At 43.2% G+C, this 20,938-nt stretch overlaps 1 protein-coding gene across 8 annotated transcripts in view; it reads left to right on the forward strand.

The window, feature by feature from the left end:
* Positions 1-20,938, forward strand: part of clcn5b (chloride channel, voltage-sensitive 5b) — a 140,289-nt gene that overhangs the window by 76,497 nt on the left and 42,854 nt on the right. For all 8 annotated transcript variants that reach the window (XM_078211514.1, XM_078211519.1, XM_078211516.1 and 5 more), the window contains one exon: positions 3,549-3,700. In XM_078211514.1, coding sequence (XP_078067640.1) covers positions 3,549-3,700 — 152 coding nt within the window. The remainder of the gene's footprint in view (positions 1-3,548; positions 3,701-20,938) is intronic.

The following is a 20,938-nucleotide window of genomic DNA, read 5'->3' on the forward strand; positions in this document are numbered from 1 at the left end:
TAGCAAACCAAAAGTTGCATAATGAAGTTAAGCTGCTTACTCAAAAACTCAGATGGCATTCATTCTAGCTTCAGAAACACCATGCCTTCATGGTGTAGTAAGAGTTGAATCATTGACATTGTTATAATATACCTGAAGTATATTAAAGTTTTTTTTTAAAAAATACCCTTTTCAAAAGAGTTTTAAAAATATTGTTTGTGCTCTTGGCTGTTTGGCTCATTGCCATTGTGACATGCTGCTCATACTAATTTTCCTTTTTCATGAATTTTCCTTGTTCACATCTTTCAGTGTGAACTTTTAAGTTCTCGCAAACAGTCCAAAATCTATGTACTGCTGGCTCTCCTACAACTGATGCTTGTGGTGCTGTGTAGAAATTTCTAACCCATGCTGAGCAAAATAATCCAGTAATACCAGTGGTTCTAGCCTACTAGAGAATATATTAAGTTTAACTTTATTTATTAGTGGCACAAGTAAGCTTCCATTAACTGCAATGAAGTTACTGTGAAAGGTTAAAGTTGTATACAGTAATGAATCCTATATTAAATTGTTCAAAGGATATGCGCCTTCAGTTTTATGCTCAAGTGTATCTTGATCTTTCTGATCACTGTTAACTTCTATTTATGGTGGGGATTGAATTTCCGCACTTCTCATATTGTTCCACTTACTTAACCCATGTCTGGCAGTTCAGGTTCACCCCTAGCCTCCTTCTAACCATGTAGTGCAAGTCAGCTTGCCTTTCTCTGTTATCAATATAATACCACAATGGTTATGAGCTTATCTCATCGCTTCTAAATTCCAGATATACTGTCCTACATGCTCTTTCTCCACTTTGCCTTTCTCAACTGCGTTTTCATGACTCATCTTAAAGTCTCCTACTCCCACTTACTCTTTTGTCTTTTGCACCAACAAACTTTATTTTTTTTATGTTTGCTGCTGTCTAATCATGAGTTACTGCCCCACAGTGTAAGTCTAAGCTACTCATGGACTCCATGAAAAATATACTTTATCTTGTATATAAAGATATTCCGAATTGGAGTGAGGGAGCAGGAATATGTAGAGTATTTGACAGAGTATTTGACAAATCTCAGGTAGCTATTGTCTTGTTAGAAAATTAGTTGAATATCTGTCTGTAAATTCTGCAGATATGGTTATGGATTTGCAGAACCTTGCTGTACAGAAGTGGTTACCCTGTCATTGAAAGACATGTGCAATTTAGCCCCAAATGCCACATTTTCCCCCATAATCTTGCAAACCTCTACAATTACATGTCCAATTGCCTTTTGAAAGTTACAATGGAATCTGGTTTCACTTCATGTTCCCGTTAGTTCTTTTGCTAATTATTTTAAATTGAAAACCTGTGATCACCAACCCAGAGGAAATAGTTTCTTCCAACTTGCTCAACCAAAACCACTCTCTTTTGGACACCTCTATAAGGACCCCCTTAACTTTCTCTTCTCCAAGGAGAACAATCCAGCTTTTGCAATTCCTTCACATAACTGAACCCACTCACCTCTGCAATCATTTCTGGTTAGCTTCCTCTGTACCCTCTCTAGTAACTTTAGAGGTCTGAAAACTGAAAATGTGGATGTTCAGAGACACTTGGGAGTGCTTGGAACGCAGAAAATTAGGATGCAGGTACAACAAGAGATTAGGAAGGCAAATGGCATGTTAGCCCTTATTGCAAGAGCATTGTAATAAAGGAATAAAGTAGTCTTTTTGCAGGTGTACAGGGCTTTTGTGAGACCGCATTTGGAATACTTTATGCTGTTTGGTCTCCATATTGAAGGAAGGATATACTTACATTGGTGGCAGTACAGCAAAGCTTCGCCAAATTGTCATTTTGATGAGGGGGATGACCTAGGATGAGAGGCTGAGTAAATTGGGCTTATGTTCTCTGGATTCTATAAGAATGAAAGGCATTGAAACGTAGAAGCTTGTGAAGGGGCTAGATAGGGTAGATGCTGAGAGATTGTTTCTGCTGGTCAGGGAATCTAAAACATGGGGGCATAGGATAAGGGATTGATCATTCAGGACTGAGATTAGGAAAAATTATTTCATTCAGAGGGATGTGAATCTTTGGAACTCTCTACCCCAGATGGTTGTGAATGTTCCATCACTGAATGCATTTACGATCGGACTTTCAGAGAGTCAAGGGAGACGAGGAGCATGTGGAAAAGTGGAGTTGAAGTCCAAGATCAACCGTGATCGTACTGAATGGCAGAACAGGCTTGACAGGCCATATTCCTTTATTACAATGCTCCTGTTTCTTGTGCTCTTGACATCCTTCCTAAAGTATGATGCCAGAATTTAACACAATACTTCAGCTGAGGCATGATCAGTGATTTGTAAAGCAAAAACACACATTGTTGGTAACGCTCAGCAGGCCAGGCAGCATCTGTGGAGAGAGAACACTTATATTACATTTAACATTTCAGATTGATGACTTTCATCGAAACTGATGTGTAACAGCCACTTCTGTGGAACTCAATCAGATGAGTCAGACATGATTTGCTTTTAACAAGTCCATTTTGTTCCTTAATAGCCTGTGCTGCTTCAAGTGATGAATAATTTGTCCTTGGCAATGTTTCCTAGTGATTTTCCCACCAAATGACATTAGCCTGATTGGCTTTGAATTGCTAGGCTTAACACTTTCTGGGCACCAATCCCATATCCAACCCCTCTGGTTCCACAGTAAACTTTTACAGACAAATTTGTGTGGGCAGAAGTGGTTAAATCCTTTATTATATGTGCGGTGCTTTGTATGGAGAATGTCCAAAATCTAAAATGGATATGCTGAGATCTTTGATCTTTCCCTGACTCTGACACTATATTCTGCACTCTCTCCTTTTCTTCTCCATGTATGGCATGCTCTTGTCTGTATAACGCACAAGAAACAATACTTTTCACTGTATACTGATACATGTGACAAATCAAATTAGATCCCATGCTTGTAATAACAATTCTTTAGGTGGGATATGAATTCTGTAGTCACGATTAAAACATGTATCCTTAGACCATTTTCATTGAAATCCGCCCCCTCCTCCCACCCTGTGCACTTAATAAACAGGAACTAATCTAAGGGACCTGTCATTTAAGATATCAAAGAAATCTAAACTTGCAGGAATGTTTTTCATCTGTTGGCACGTGATTAAATTATAGGCATTCTTATTTTGTTCAGTGACCAGTTTCTCTCCTCTGGTTTTTCATCCATCTGTAATTTACAAAGTGTATCATAGCAACCAACTTGCTGGAATTCAATTAATTTTGCCTAGTTCATTTGCCTGTTTTACTGTACATTTGTGAAGTGTGTTCTTTATCTTGCCTCTCCAACCCAAATGTTTTGCCAGTATATCTGTATGCACTCATTGTCTATCTGCAGTAGTGCAGATTAATGTATGCTGGTTACTCAGCACAGTGACCACACCAGAGCACTGAAGCACTCTAATGGCATAGTCTGGCTGTGAAATACAGACCCTTTCCTTTTTGTTAAACTATGAGTTTCTTGTGCTAATATTTATTGGGACTTATTTTGTTTTTTTTTCATACAGCGTATACAAACTATAACGGAGCAGGGATGAATGGTGCAAGCAAGATAATGGATTTTCTTGACGAACCAATTCCTGGTTTGGGGACATATGAAGATTTCAATACGATAGACTGGGTCCGTGAGAAATCCAGGGACAGAGACAGACATAGAGAGGTATATTAATATCAGTACTTAAAGCCACGTGTGAAACACTTGAACAAAATGCACCTATTTATCACAGAATCTCTTATCCCTTTTATCTGCTATCCCTGGTTGTACAACCACTTGACTCTATTTGAATTACAATTTATTATAGTTTTAAAAATCCATCTACCTTCCCTTTCAATTCTTTGAATTCTTCGCAGTCAAAATGCAGCATGCTTCCAGACCTCTGCCGTTTAGTGCTATGTGATCTGTTCTGGAGGGTGCAGGTTGATAATCTATTTGAGAATTTCTTGTTTCATGTATCTGATTATGAATTATGTATTTGAATGGTATTTGTTCCTACTCCATGTAATGTGAATGTTAATGAATTAGGTGTATGGAATGCAAAGATAGAGCCATTTTAATTCAGCAGTTACTTTGAAATGCAGCAATATTGTGCATTATAATTGGGTTTTTTTAAAGAATTATTTTCAATGTTTTCTCTTCCCTCCTTTCCCCCACCGCACTATGGTGAAGGCGCTGATCTCTGTTATGATACAGTTCCAGTCAAAAGATACTTTGCCAAAGTGCCATTCATTCAATGAGCTTAGGTGAAGTGTCCCCATAGACTATGTGACCATTGGGGAATCGAAGCAAAGCCAGGTGCTGTCTTTGAGTATGGATAATGGGGGATTTTCACCATCACAGTCTATATTAGGATAATTATAGTGTAAAATGCCAAGAAGAGAATTTCTGAAATGTTTTCAGGGGCATTTTCTTTTTCAGTTAGTCTGTGGCCCAGCCAGGAAGGGGGCATTGCTGGATTTGGTTCTGGCAAATGAGGTGGGTCACGTGGTTAAATTGTCAGTAGGGTGACATTTAGGAAGCAATGATCATAACATTAGGGCTCACGTGGACAAGGAGCAATTCAAAGTATAAATATTTAATTTGGAGAAGGTCAATCGCAGTGGGCTGGGAACAAATATGGCCCAGGTAAATTGGAAAAAAAGAGGCGGCAAGACTCTAATGGAAAAATGGGCTGTTATTAAAAATGAATAGTTTGGGTATAGTTGAGGTACATTACCACCAGAGGAAAAGGTAGAAGAAGTAAAGCCAGAGCAGGTGACATGTGTTAGAGAGGGATCACTTTGGGACCAGCGACCATAATTCCGTTAGTTTTAAGATAGTTATAGAGAGTGATAGCTCTGGTCCAAAAGTTAAAATTCTAAATTGGAGTAAGGCCAATTTACATAAGAACTAGGAGCAGGAGTAGGCCATCTGTCCCCTCGAGCCTGCTCCGCCATTCAATAAGATCATGGCTGATCTTTTCGTGGACTCAGTTCCATTTACCGGCCCGCTCACCACAACCCTCAATTCCTTCACTGTTCAAAAATTTATCTATCCTTGCCTTAAAAACATTCAATGAGGTAGCCTCAACTACAGGCAGCGAGTTCTACAGATTCACAACCCTTTGTGTGAAGAGGTTCCTTCTCAACTCAGTCCTAAATCTGCTTCCCCTTATTTTGAGGTTATGCCCTCTAGTTCTAGTTTCACCCGCCAGTGGAAACAACTTCCCTGCTTCTATCTTATCTATTCCCTTCATAATCTTATATGTTTCTATAAGATCTCCCCTCATTCTTCTGAATTCCAATGAGTATAGCCCCAGTCTACTCAGTCTCTCCTCATAAGCCAACCCTCTCAACTCCGGAATCAACCTAGTGAATCTCCTCTGCACCCCCTCCAGTGCCAGTATATTCTTTCTCAAGTAAGGAGACCAAAACTGTACACAGTACTCCAGGTGTGGCCTCACCAGCACCTTATACAGCTGCAACATAACCTTGCTGTTTTTAAACTCCATCCCTCCAGCAATAAAGGACAAAATTCCATTTGCCGCCTTAATTACCTGCTGCACCTGCAAACCAACTCCTTGAGATTCCTGCACAAGGACACCCAGGTCCCTCTGCACAGCAGCATGCTGCAATTTTTTACCATTTAAGTAATAGTCCATTTTGCTGTTATTCCTACCAAAATGGATGACCTCACATTTACCAACATTGTACGCCATCTGCCAGATCCTCGTCCACTCACTTAGACTCTATATCCGTTTACAGACTTTCAGCATCCTCTGCACACTTTGCTCTGCCACTCATCTTAGTGTCATCTGTGAATTTTGACACACTACACTTGGTCCCCAGCTCCAAATCATCTATGTAAATCGTAAACAATTGTGGTCCCACCACTGATCCCTGAGGCACACCACTAGTCACTGATCGCCAACCAGAAAAACACCCATTTACCCCCACTCTTTGCTTTCTGTTAGTTAACCAATCCTCTATCCATGCTAATACATTACCCATAACACCGTGCACCTTTATCTTACGTAGCAGTCTTTGGTGCGGCACCTTGTCAAATGCCTTTTGGAAATCCAGATACATCGCATCCATAGGTTCCCCGTTGTCCACTGCACATGTAATGTTCTCAAAGAATTTCACCAAATTAGTCAAACATGACCTTCCCTTCATGAACCCATGCTGCATCTTACTAATGGGAGATTAGTATTATATGGCATTAAACAGGAACTTCCAACAATTAATTGGGGGAATCTGTTGGTAGGCAAATGGATGCCTGGTAAGTGGGAGGCTTTCATGTGTGTGTCAACCGGGGTTCAGGGTAAGCACATTCCTTGCAGAGTGAATGACAAAGCTGGTAGAAGTAGGGAACCTTGGATGACTCGGGATATTGAGGCCTTGGTCAAAAAGAATAAGGAGGCATATGACATGCATAGGCAGCTGGGATCAAGTGGATCCCTTGACGGGTATAGAGTGTGTCAGAGTAGTTAAGAGAGAAATCAGGAGGGCAAAAAGGGGATATGAGATTGCTTTGGCAGATAAGGCAAAGGAGAATCCAAAGAGCTTCTACAAATACATAAAGGGCAAAAGAGTAACGAGGGAGAAAATAGGACCTCTTGAGGATCAACAAATTCATCTATGTGCAGATCCACAAGAGATCCTAAATGAATATTTCTCATTAGCATTTACTGTTGAGAAAGGCATGGATGTTAGGAAACTTAGGGAAATAAATAGTGATATCTTGAGGAGTGTACATATTACAGAGGAGGTGGTGCTGGAAGTCTTAAAATGCATCAAGGTAGATAAATCCCCGGAACCTGATGAAGTGTATCCCAGGACATTGTGGGAGGCTAGGGAGGAAATTGCGGGTCCCTTAGCAGAGATATTTGAATCATCGACAGCCACAGGTGAGGTGCCTGAAGATTGAAGGGTGGCAAATGTTGTGCCTTTGTTTAAGAAGGGTAGATGAAAAAGGTAGATGAGAGAAGTGCAATTGACGTTGTCTACATGGACTTTAGCAAGGCCTATGACAGGGTGCTGGTAGGTTGTTGCATAAGGTTAAATCTCCCGCGATCCAGGATGAGTTAGCCAATTGGATACAAAATTGGTTTGATGACAGAAGACAGGGTGGTTGTAGAGGGTTATTTTTTCAAACTGGAGACCTGTCACCAGCGATGTACCACAGGGATCGGTGCTAGGTTCACTGTTATTTGTTATTTATATTAATGATTTGGATGAGAATTTAGGAGGCATGGTTAGTAATGTCGTCATTGTCTACAGGAATAGTGCCAGAAGACTGGAGGATAGCAAATGTTGTCCCCTTGTTCAAGAAGGGGAGTAGAGACAACCCTGGTAATTGTAGACCAGTGAGCCTTACTTCTGTTGTGGGCAAAGTTTTGGAAAGGCTTATAAGAGATAGGATTTATAATCATCTAGAAAGGAATAATTTGATTAGGGATAGTCAACACGGTTTTGTGAAGGGTAGGTCATGCCTCACAAACCTTATTGAGTTCTTTGAGAAAGTGACCAAAGAGGTGGATGAGAGTAAAGCAGTTGATGTGGTGTATATGGATTTCAGTAAAGCATTTGATAAAGTTCCTCATGGTAAGCTACTGCAGAAAATACGGACGCATGGGATTGAGGGTGATTTAGTGGTTTGGATCAGAAATTGGCTAGCTGTAAGAAGACAGAGGGTGGTGGTTGATGGGAAATGTTCATCCTGGAGTTCAGTTACTAGTGGTGTACTGCAAGGATCTGTTTTGGGGCCACTGCTGTTTGTCATTTTTTATAAATGACCTGGATAAGGGCGTAGAAGGATGGGTTAGTAAATTTGCGGATGACACTAAAGTCGGTGGAGTTGTGGACATTGCGGAAGGTTGTTGCAGGTTACAGAGGGACATAGATAAGCTGCAGAGCTGGGCTGAGAGGTGGCAAATGGAGTTTAATGCGGAAAAGTGTGAGGTGATTCACTTTGGAAGGAATAACAGGAATACAGAGTACTGGGCTAATGGTCAGATACTTGGTAGTGTGGATGAGCAGAGAGATCTCGGTGTCCATGTGCATAGATCCCTGAAAGTTGGCACCCAGGTTGATAGGGTTGTTAAGAAGGCGTACGGAGTGTTAGCTTTTATTGGTAGAGGGATTGAGTTTTGAAGCCAAGAGGTCATGTTGCAGCTGTACAAAACTCTGGTGCGGCTGCACTTGGAGTATTGCGTACAGTTCTGGTCGTCGCATTATAGGAAGGATGTGGAAGCATTGGAAAGGGTGCAGAGGAGATTTACCAGGATGTTGCCTGGCATGGTGGAAAGGACTTGTGAGGAAAGGCTGAGGGACTTGAGGTTGTTTTCGTTAGAGAGAAGAAGGTTAAGAGGTGACTTAATGGAGGCATACAAGATGATCAGAGGATTAGATAGGGTGGATAGTGAGAGCCTTTTTCCTCGGATGGTGATGGCTAGCACAAGGGGACATAGCTTTAAATTGAGGGGTGATAGATATAGGACAGATGTCAGAGGTAGGTTCTTCACTCAGAGAGTAGTAAGGCGTGGAATGCCCTGCCTGCAGCAGTAGTGGACTCGCCAACATTAAGGGGAATTTAAATGGTCATTGGATAAACATATGGATGATATTGGAATAGTGTAGGTTACTTTAGATTGGTTCCACTGGTCGGCGCAACATTGAGGGCCAAAGGGCCTGTACTGCGCTGTAATGTTCTATGTAAGTTTGCAGATGACACCAAAATTGGTGGCACAGTGCAGAGTGAAGAAGGTTAGTTAGGATTGCAACGGGATCTTGATCAATTGGGCCAGTTGGCTGATGAATGGCAGATGGAGTTTAATTTAGATAAATGCGAGGTGATGCATTTTGGTTGGTCGAACCAGGACAAGAATAATTCAGTTAATGATAGAGCATTGGGGAGAGTTATAGAACAAAGAGATCTAGGGGTACAGGTTCATAGCTCCTTGAAAGTGGAATCACAGGTGGACAGAGTGGTGAAGAAGGCATTCGGCATGCTTGGTTTCATTGGTCAGAACATTGAATATAGGAGTTGGGATATCTTGTTGAAGTTGTGCAAGACGTTGATAAAGCCACACTTGAAATACAGCGTACAGTTCTGGTCACCCTACTAGAGAAAGGATTTTATTAAACTAGAAAGAGTGCAGAAAATATTTAAATAGGATGTTCCTGGGACTTGATGATTTGAGTTATAAGGAGAAGTGGGATAGACTGGAGCATTTTTCCCTGGAGCACAGGAGGCTTAGGTGTGACCTTGTAGAGGTCTATAAAATAGTGAGGGGCATAGATAAGGTAAATAGTCAATATCTTTTCCCAAAGGTAGGGGAGTCTCAAACTAGAGGGCATAGGTTTCAGGTGAGAGGGGAGAGATACAAAAGGGCCCAGAGGGGCAATTTTTTCACACACAAGGTGGTGAGTGTCTGCAATGAGCTGCCAGAGGTAGTAGTAGAGGTGGGTACAAGTTTGTCTTTTAAAAAGCATTCGGACAGTTACATGGGTAAGTTTGGTATGGACGGATGTGGGCCAAACGCAGGCAATTGGGACTAGCTTAATGGTAAAAACTGGGCGGCATGCACAAGTTGGGCTGAAGGGCCTGTTTCCATACTGTAAACCTCTATGACTATGACTCTCTGACTCTGGATGACAAGAGAATTTGCAAGTAAGATGAAGCAGAAAAAAGATGTGTATGATAAATATCAGGTTGAAAGTGGAATTGAGAATCAAGATGAATATAGGAATTTCAGAGGGGAAATATGAGGAAAGTAAGAGAGGCAGAGTGAGAGTATGAGAATGGTAAGAGGAGGGGGGCTGATTAGGAACCACAAAGAGGTCTATGCTTGAAGGCAGAGGGCATGTCAGAATCATGAAATGAGTACAGTACACCATAAAACCACAACTCTGGGCTGTTCAAAAATCAAATAGTTTTTAAGCAATGTGTAATAATCTTATCAAGGCCAGTCTTCTATCACTATTTATTTACAACCCTTTATTTACAGTGTGTTCGAAAGGTCGTTCTGCAGGTACAGAGTGCAGGTCAGACCCGAGCCTTTTGACCGACAGCCTGAGTGGAACCAGCCAGTTTTGAACTCTCCACTGTTCCTTCACTATTGGATGAGCCTCCACTTGCCTAATAGGGGAGTCGTTTCCTATCAGGCCTGCCGGGCAATCTATTGGGAAGTCATAACATCTCTCCCCTTTCAAGTCCATTTCTTCCCTCACACTCCGGCCACAGTGGGCCTTTTCCGCCGCTTAGTGATTGGCCTGAGGTCGACTGGAGGCAGGACCAGATCAGGGAGTGTTAAATAGATTGGAGACTTTCACTTCCAAAGGGATCGTGGTAAAACCACCAACACTGGTTTTTCTTGAGGTCTCGCTTCAGTGGGGCTGGCAGTCTCTTGCACTTGTATCTCGGAATTTGTGTCCTCATCACTCAGATGGGCAGGCATGGGGTCAACTTCCCATCGTGGTTCAATGCTGGCAGTGATCGTTCCAATGGCTGGCAATAAGGCCCATACTGGCACCCCTGAGATGATCCAGGTGTTTCCTAATTATTTGGCCCCTGCACTGGGGTCTTATATTCACCGGGCCCTGTTTTCTCCGTTATGATACCGGGGGCCCAACTGAAACTGTCCCTAAAATAGACTAGATCACCGGTTTTGAATGTTCTTTCTGTCCTTGCTGAATCATAGTTTTTTTTCAGGGTCTCTAGTTGGGACTCCATCCTCCCTGCCAGGTTTGGGAAAAGTAAGCTTAATCTTGTCCGAAGGCCCAATCCCATAAATAATTCCGCTGGGTCAATCCCTGTTGTTGTGTGAGGGGTAGTCCTGTAGTCGAATAAAATTGTGCCAGTTTGGTCTCTAGGGACACTGCAGGTTGCTTCTTTGTGCCGAACCTAAAGGTCTGCACCATCCGTTCAGCCAACCCATTTGATGACGAGTGATAGGGTCCTGTTCAAATGTATTTGATGCCATTCAAAAGCATGAAGGTCTGAAACTCGATGCTAGTAAAGGCAGTGACATTGTCAGAGACCAGGACTTCAGGTATGCAGAAACTTTGTTGTAGTTTCTAAATGGTAGCATGGAAAGTGGTGGAGTTCATATGATGTACCTCCAACCATTTAGAGGGCACATTGATCATAATTAAGAACATAAAGCAAAGTCCACATGCACTCGCAACCAGGGCCTACCAGGCTAGTCCCATGGATATAGAGAGGCTGGGGATGGGGACATTGATTCTCTTGGCAACATGACTCACACTGTCTAACCAAGTCACTAATATCTATGTCAAGGCCAGGCCACCATACCGAGCTCCGAGCATTTTCATCCTTGAAATCCCAGGGTGGCTATGGTGTAATTCCATAAGTATCGGATGTCACCCTGGGCAAAGGACAACCATGTGGGAACCCCAGAGGATGATGCCATCCTCAACACTGATCTTCTCTTTCTTTGTCCAGTAATGTTTCATTTCATCTGAGGGTAGTCTTCTGAACCCCTATGTAATATTATGTTTTTTAATTTAGTCAGCACTGGCCTACCAGCACTCGGCATTGTGTCCAGTCCTTGATTTGCCTTGCAGACACCAGCAAGGTGATCAAAAAAATAAGGGTCATCACAACCTCTTATACAGTTGGTGGAGAAGCTGGACTTCTGGGCAACAGCAGACGACTCAACGCATCGGTGTTAGCTACCCGGGTCTTGGGGCGATGCTGTAGGAAATATTCATAAGCCATCAGTAACAAGGTCCAAAGTCCTATCCGGGCGGAGGCAATGCGAGGGTATGGCCTTGTCTTCTTTAAAAAGTCCCAACAATGGTTTATAATCAGTTACTATGATGACATGTCTACCATAGACGTATTAATGAAATTTTTCAATGTCAAAGACAACTGCCAATCCCGCTTTCTCGATTTGAGATACCTCTGTTCAGCATCCGAGAGGGTTCTGGATGCATACACAATTAGCTTCTCTGTTCCATCTCTCCAGTGATGTGCAGGTACTGCCTCAAACCTGTATGACAAGTTAAGGTCCTCTTTGGTGCCAAAATGAGCCAATAAATTAGAGGACAAAAATTGGTGTTTAACTCTGTTGAAAACTTCCAGCTGTTTGATGTTTCTGTAGTAGGGCATGAAAGGGGGCTAGCAAAGAAGCTAAATTAGGAATAAACTTCCCATAATAATTCACTAACCCCAGGAAGGATTTCAATTCCGTGGGGCTCCTTGGAGTTGGTGCCTCCTTAATGGCCTTACCTTGTCCTCGCACGGGTGAAGGCCCATGCCATCCACCTGATAGCCCAAATGAGTTACGGCACTTGCTTGGAATACACATTTTTTCCCTTTTCAGGCATAGTCTGACCTCCAAAAATCACCGTAAAACCTCTTCCAGGTTTATTAGGTGTTCAAATTCCGAAGTTCCTGTGACCAAAACATCATCCAGGTACACCGCTACCTGAGGTAACCCTTGGTGTATGTTGTCCATGACCTGTTGAAAAGTGACGCATGCAGATGAGACCCCAAAGGGCAAGCGAGTGTACTGGTTTCGGCCTTTGTGCATATTTATTGTCATGTACTTTCAGGAAGGCTCATCCAATTCAACTTGGAGATTCGCGTGGCTTATATCCAACACGAGTTTGGTCTTCAGTTAACCTGCCGTACAGGTCTTCAATCTGGGACGTGGGGTATCTGTCAAGTTTAGAAACCCTATTGACAGTAGGCTTTTAGTTTCCACAAAGTTGGACCAACTTATCCGGCTTACGGACAGGAACAACAGATGCGGCCCTCTTCACGGACTGTAGAGATCTTATTATGCCCAGCTTTTTCAGGCATTCTGGTTCCAACTGTACTTTTTCTAACTGGGAATATGGAACTGGTCTAGCTCAAAAAAGATTAGCTGTAGCATCGGGGTCGACATAGACCTGAGCTTTGGCTCCCCTTATTTTTCCAAGCCCTTCTTGGAAGACTTCAGGGTACTTATTGATGCCTTTCCCCTGCACCCAGCCTGAAGATCTCCAGTCCGTTCAGTCTGATGTGTTGGAGCCAATCTCTCCCATGTTCAATTTCCCCGTACAATGATGAGTGGAAGTCGAGCTGACTGCTGCCTGTATGTCACTAGGGTTGTCATGGTGTTCTTCATCTACAATGGTTCCCTTGTGTAGATGGCCAGCCTGGCCTTGTTTTCTAAGTTCAGGGTCACCCGGAGGAAACCCGAAGTCTGCTCCTCAATACCGGAGACTGCAGTCCCCGTATCCACTTCCATTTTTAATTGGTGGCTATTTACTAGCAACTCCACCATTATGGGGGCAACCTTTGTTGTGGATTTGCGATTTAATCGCTTTGTCCCTGTTCCTGGTTGTGGGCCTACCTGCAAGGGCGGCACGGTAGCACAGTGGTTAGCACTGCTGCTTCACAGCTCCAGAGACCTGGGTTCGATTCCCGGCTTGGGTCACTGTCTGTGTGGAGTTTGCCCATTCTCCTCGTGTCTGCGTGGGTTTCCTCCGGGTGCTTCGGTTTCCTCCCACAGTCTAAAGATTTGCGGGTTAGATTGATTGGCCATGCTAAAATTGCCCCTTAGTGTCCTGAGATGTGTAGGTTAGAGGGATTAGCGGATAAATATGTAGGGATATGGGGGTAGGGCCTGGGTGGGATTGTGGTCGGTGCAGACTCGATGGGTCAAATGGCCTCTTTCTGCACTGTAGGGTTTCTATGGTTCAAGATACAGTCCGGTACTGGCCTTGGCTTTTTTCAAAATAGCATTCATTTTTGACTGTCTCTATATCTTAGCCTCGATTGTTGTCTTCTGCGGCATGTGCAATAGTCTGCCATCTGCAACCTTCTGGAATATACTCCCTAGGTGTCTGAAGCTTTCCTTGACTGCCTAGGAAGGATTCTGAGATATTTTACCGATTCCATCGCTCTCAATTGAGGGATGGATGTTGCATGAGCCCCCTGCCCCCCCCCCCCCCTCATTCAGAGAACACTGCTATCTGATGTCAAAGACTGATCCCAGGAATGAAGGGTTTGTGATATGAGGAGTGGTTGAGTCGTCTGGGCCTATACTTGATAGACTTTAGAAGGATGAGGAGGAATCTAATTGAAATTTACAGAATACTGAGAGGCCTACATAGAGTGGATGCGGAGAGGATGTTTCCACTAGTGGGAGAGACTCAAACTCAAGGGCAACTCCAAGTGAAGGGATGCTCTGTTAAAACTGAGATGAGGAGGAATTTCTTCAACCGGAGAATGGTGAATCTGTGGAACTCATTGCCACAGAGGGCTGCGGAAGCCAGGTCACTGAGTGTCTTTAAGACAGAGATAGGTTCTTGATCAATAAGGGGAATCAAGGGTTATGGTGAGAAGACAGGAGAATGGGGATGAGAATCATATCAGCCATGATTAAATGGTGGATCTGACTTGATGGGCCGAATGGCCTAATTCTGCTCCTATATCTAGTGGTCTTAAGGTCTCCTGTAATTCCTGAGCTCCTTTCTTTGCATTTTCCCAATGGTGGAACTATCTCAGTGCCTACTTTACATCCAAACTGGGTTCTACCAATATTTGTTTTGGACTGTCACATTGTTAATTGCACAGATCAGTCAATCTCACAACATGTTGTTCAGGGCTGACACCAATTCACAGCACTCTGCCAACTTTCACAACCTGGTCAGAAATTCAGTGATAGGTTCCCCAAGAGTTTGCCTTGCCGTGTTAAAGCGGCATCGCTGGAATATTGTGGAAAGCTTTGGGTCATGATAGTCTTTAACCAAGTCCACAAATTCGCTAAATCTTTTGGAGTTTGGTATCAGGATAGGTTATGTTTTTTATTACACTGAAAATGGCATTCGCCATGAGCCGACAGTGGGATTTTCTGGTCCCACCATTGTCAGTGGGGTTTCCCATTGAATGCATCCCTTGCCACAGGGGAATTAGCAGCAGCAGTGTGCTGTCAGTGGGGCCAGACGATCCCATCAATGTGAACGGCCGGAACATTCCGGCCCATGTTGTGATTTGTGTGGGGGATCCTAACAGTAAGAAATCTCACAACACCAGGTTAAAGACCAACAGGTTTATTTGGTAGCACAAGCTTTCGGAGTGCCACTCCTCCTTCAGGTGAGTGAGGAGTTGTGTTCACAATCAGGACATATATAGACACAAACTCAATTTACAAGATAATGGTTGGAATGCGAGTCTTTACAGGTAATCAAGTCTTAAAGGTACAGACACTGAGTGGAGAGAAGGTTAAGCACAGGTTAAAGAGATGTGTATTGTCTCCAGCCAGGACAGTTAGTGAGATTTTGCAAGCCCAGGCAAGTCGTGGGGGTTACAGATCGTGTGACATGAACCCAAGATCCTGGTTGAGGCCGTCCTCGTGTGCGGAATGTGGTTATCAGTTTCTGCTCAGCGATTCTGCGTTGAGTGTCGTGAAAGCTGCCTTGGAGAACGCTTGCCTGAAGATCGGAGGCTGAATGCCCATGACCGCTGAAGTGTTTCCTGACAGGAAGGGAACACTCCTGCCTGGTGATTGTCGAGCGGTGTTCATTCATCCGTTGTCATAGCGTCTGAATGGTCTCCCTAATGTACCATGCCTTGGGACATCCTTTCCTGCAGCATATCAGGTAGACAACGTTGGCCGAGTCGCAGGAGTATGTACCATATAACTGGTGGATGGTGTTCTCACGTGAGATCATGGCATCCATGTCGATGATCCGGCATGTCTTGGAGAGGTTGCTGTGGCAGGGTTGTGTGGTGTCGTGGTCACTGTTTGTGTATCCCCTGTTTGTGAATACAACTGCTCAGTCACCTGAAGAAGGAGTGACACCCTGAAAGCTTGTGCTACCAAATAGACCTGTTGGACTTTAACCTGGTGTTGTGAGACTTTTTATTGTGCTTACCCCAGTCCAAAGCCGGCATCTCCACATCATGGCGATCCTAACAGTGATGTGGAGATGCCGTCGTTGGACTGGGGTAAACACAGTAAGAAGTCTCACAACACCAGGTTAAAGACCAACAGGTTTATTTGGTAGCACAAGCCACTAGTTTTCGGAGCGCTGCTCCTTCGTCAGGTGAGTGGGATTTCAGTTCATAAACAGGGCATATAAAGACACAAACTCAATTTACAAAATAATGGTTGGAATGCGAGTCTTTACAGGTAATCAAGTCTTAAAGGTACAGACACTGAGTGGAGAGAAGGTTAAGCACAGGTTAAAGAGATGTGTATTGTCTCCAGCCAGGACAGTTAGTGAGATTTTGCAAGCCCAGGCAAGTCGTGGGGGTTACAGATAGTGTGACATGAACCCAAGATCCCGGTTGAGGCCGTCCTCATGTGTGCGGAACTTGGCTATCAGTTTCTGCTCAGCGACTCTGCGTTGTCGTGAAGGCCACCTTGCAGAACACTTACCTGAAGATCAGAGGCCGAATGCCCGTGACCGCTGAAGTGTTCCCCAACAGGAAGAGAACACTCTTGCCTGGTGATTGTCAAGCGGTGTTCATTCATCCGTTGTCGTAGCGTCTGCATGGTTTCCCCAATGTACCATGCCTCGGGACATCCTTTCCTGCAGCGTATCAGGTAGACAACGTCGCCCGAGTTGCAAGTGTATGCACCGTGTACCTGGTGGATGGTGTTCTCATGTGAGATGATGGCATCCGTATCGATGATCCGGCATGTCTTGCAGAGATTGTGTGGTGTCGTGATCACTGTTCTGAAAGCTGGGTAGTTTGCTGCGGACAATGGTCTGTTTGAGGTTGTGCAGTTGTTTGAAGGCAAGAAGTGAGGGTGTGGGGATGGCCTTGGCGAGATGTTCATCTTCATCAATGACATGTTGAAGGCTCCGGAGGAGATGCCGTAGCTTCTCTGCTCCGGGGAAGTACTGGACGACGAAAGGTACTCTGTCCGCCGTGTCCCGTGTTTGTCTTCTGAGGAGGTCGTTGCGGTTTTTCGTTGTGGCGCGTCGGAACTGTCGATCGATGAGTCGAGCGCCATATCCTGTTCTTATGAGGACATCTTTCAGCGCCTGGAGATGTCTGTTGCGATCCTCCTCATCCGAGCAGATCCTGTGTATACGGAGGGCTTGTCCGTAGGGGATGTCTTCTTTAACGTGTTTAGGGTGGAAGCTGGAGAAGTGGAGCATCATGAGGTTATCCGTGGGCTTGCGTTACAGTGAAGTGCTGAGGTGACCGTCCTTAATGGAGATGCGTGTGTCCAAGAATGCAACCGATTCTGGAGAGTAGTCCATGGTGAGTTTGATGGTGGGATGGAACTTGTGATCCTAACAGTGCCATCTAGTGGCATAATATGGTGACCAAATCAAGTTAACATTGAGCTTTCCATTTTAAATGCGGACTTCAATTTACAATAGAATATGTCGAAAATAGGAAGTAAAGCTTGTAAACAAGAAATGTATGCGCAACTCAGATTTTCAATAAGATATCAGCATATCACCTGTGGAGTTTCCCCTTGGAAAATTAGATAAGTATTTTGTTTGATAAGGACAAGGGAATTGGATAATACAGCATTGTACAGGAATATAAAAATTATGAAATAAGTAGGAAAATGAGGATAAACAATTGTAAATTACATAGTTAATATAGAATCACAGAATACCTATGGTGCCGAAGGAGGCCATTTGACCCGCTGAGCCTGCGCCGACAGCAATTCCACCCAGGCCCTAAATTGAGTTGAAGTCAAACAATTATCATGATGCGATAGGTGCGAACGTCATGAATTCAAATGTACAAATCACATGTCAGAATGAAGTTACACAAATATATGTTAGTCACGCAAAGGTGGACTTTTGCACACCAATTTAAAGTTAACCCCGTATTACACAATGATACATCTTTCTTCACATCAACAAAACTAGTTACCCTGAATGATTGTCAGTGAAAATTGTTTTTTGTTTATTTATTTGTGTAACAAGTCGGCTTACATTAACACTGCAATGAAATTACTGTGAAAATCCTCTAGTCGCCGCACTCCGGCGCCTATTTGGGTACATTGAGGGAGAATTTAGTATGGCCCAAGGCACCTAACCAGCACGTCCTACAGACTGTGGGACGAAACCAGAGCACCCGGAGGAAGCACACGCAGACACAGGGAGAACGTGCAGACTCCGCACAGACAGTGACCCAAGCAAGAATTGAACCCGGGACCCTGCTGCTATGAGGCAGCAGTGCTAACCAGTGTGCCACCATGCCGCCTCAGTGTTTATGTTTAGTCAAGAAACAAATTCTGAATTTACATTGTAAATTGCTAGCTTCCCAATAGGTGCAGGCACAGATTGCCAGAGAATCCAAAATGAGTGTAACATGCCACGTATTCTCTCTGTCATTTTGTAAATAGTGGGGGAAAAAGAGCAAACAGAATATTTCAGGTGTCTGCACAGGGGCTGCACGGTGGCACAGTGGTTAGCACTGCTACCTCACAGCGCCAGATACCTGGGATTGATTCCTGGACTGGGTCACTGTCTGTGCGGAGTCTGCACGTTCTCCCTGTGTTTATGTGGCTTTCCTCCGGGTGCTCCGGTTTCCTCCCACAGTCTGAAAGACGTGTGGGTTAGGTGCATTGGCCATGCTAAATTCTCCCTCAGTGTATCCAAACAGGTGCCGGAGTGTGACGACTGGTGGATTTTCACAGTAACTTCATTGTAGTGTTAAAAAACCATCCTTAAGTTTCAGTTCTCTGGCATTATCAAGGCACGTAAAAGCAATCCAGTTTATCAGACTAAAAACTTGATAAAACCGGGAGTTGAGGTTACACTGCTAACTTTCTATCGGTGTAGCTGGAACACCAGTGATCTGAATTTGCAGTCACTGACAAAGGAATGGTGCTTGCCATTCAAATCGAGAAAAGCTGTCCACAAAATTTCAATGGTCTATAGAGTGCAGACTTCCTCTTTTCTAATGTCAATTTAAATTTAGCGTCTTCTACCATGGCCTGCTGTGTCTACAACAGGGTATGCAGAAGGAAGAGTGATCAACCAAGCAAATTGAAGAATTCTCACCCAAGACAATTACATTTAAATCATTGCACCAAAAATGAAAGAAAGATCTGCACATATTTGTTGAATTAAGGAAGTAACTACATAGCAAAGTACAAACTTTAAAAAAAGTATATATTTTTTAAATTGGCACAATTTAATTTTCTAATTGGGAATGAGACCCCCCACTTTTAAAATAACTTTTTCAGAAGCAAAGAGGGTGTTCAGAAGTTAGCCATTAAAAACTCAGTTGCCCCTGAGTGAATAAAGCTTAACGTTTTTATTGATGTTTAGAGTGAGAATATATCAATAGTTTAAGTTTGTGCCAAATCAGTGATTCTGTGGTGATTCCATTGGTAAAGATTGCAAAAACACATCTAGTGTCGAGCCGAGTATTGCTAACAACAACTTGAATTTTAGCATTTAATTGCACATTGTGCCAGAAGTTGCTGTCATTTTAAACTAGTTAATAACAGCAAGCACTGATAGTTTGTTGCTGGCAACAATAAGCTCTCCCTCAATGTCAACAAAACGAAGGAGATTGTCATCGACTTCAGGAAGCGTAAAGGAGAACATGCCCCTGTCTACATCAATGGGGATGAAGTAGAAAGGGTCGAGAGCTTCAAGTTTTTAGGTGTCCAAATCACCAACAACCTGTCCTGGTCCCCCCATGCCGACACTATAGTTAAAAAAAAAACCCACCAATGCCTCTACTTTCTCAGAAGACTAAGGAAATTTGGCACGTCAGCTACGCCTCTCACTAACTTTTACAGATGCATCACAGAAAGCATTCTTTCTGGTTATATCACAGCTTGGTATGGCTCCTGCTGTGTCCAAGGCCGCAAGGAACTACAAAAGGTCGTGAATGTAGCCCAATCCATCACGCAAACCAGCATCCCATCCATTGACTCTGTCTACACTTCCTGCTGCCTCGGCAAAGCAGCCAGCATAATTAAGCACCCCACGCACCCCAGACATTCCCTCTTCCACCTTCTTCCTTCGGGAAAAAGATACAAAAGTCTGAGGTCACGTACCAACCAACTCAAGAACAGCTTCTTCCCTGCTGCCATCAGACTTTTGAATGGACCTACCTTGCATCAAGTTGATCTTTCTCTACACCCTAGCTATGACTGTAACACTACATTCTGCACTCTCTCATTTCCTTCTCTGTGAGTGGTATGTTTTGTCTGTATAGCGCGCAAGAAACAATACTTTTCACTATGTTAATACATGTGACAATAAATCGAATCAAGTCAAAGTTTTTTTCATTATTACTGCAACATTGTCATTTTGGTGTTACGATTGCAGTGTAACTACCATATTAAAATATCTTAAGTATTTGAAGAAATTTTACCTATCTTGTAGGTATTTTTGTTGATTTTTAAGGGAGTGAAAAAAAACAGTTTGGTGCCACCAGGGCAGCAAGATGAAGAAAATGATATGACCGGGCGATTTAAATGGTAGCGAGCTAGATGACCTGAAAAACTTCATCTAATTCATGTTGTTTCCATGTTCTTTTACATCAATATTTAACTCTCCAAATATTGGTTAAAACATATGATTTTATTGCAACTGATGGATAATTAAATAGTTTAAGAATCCATTAATTATGGATTTGCAATGCACTGAGTTCTACTATAGTAAACCATATTTCTCAGAATGCAGAGCTTCCAGTTTCTGAGAAGGAACTGAGCGCCACAGCAAGAGGGAAGTTGGTGGCTTCAGAAATGCACCAGCTGAATCAAGCGCTGCTATTTTAACTTAATGACATATGCAACCTGAAACCAAAGGTTGTCTTTCATATTCACAATATTTTTGTACTAAATTAGCAATTAGAGTTTTTTGATGGCATTTGAAAGAAAAGTTTTGTTTATGTCTCCTGCCATTCATGTTAAGCTAGAAGACAAAGCTTACTTTGTGCTGGTGGTATGCAGTGATATCA

This window comes from Mustelus asterias, chromosome 4 (genome assembly GCF_964213995.1).
Source record: "Mustelus asterias chromosome 4, sMusAst1.hap1.1, whole genome shotgun sequence".
In the NCBI taxonomy this organism is placed as follows: Eukaryota; Metazoa; Chordata; class Chondrichthyes; order Carcharhiniformes; family Triakidae; genus Mustelus; species Mustelus asterias.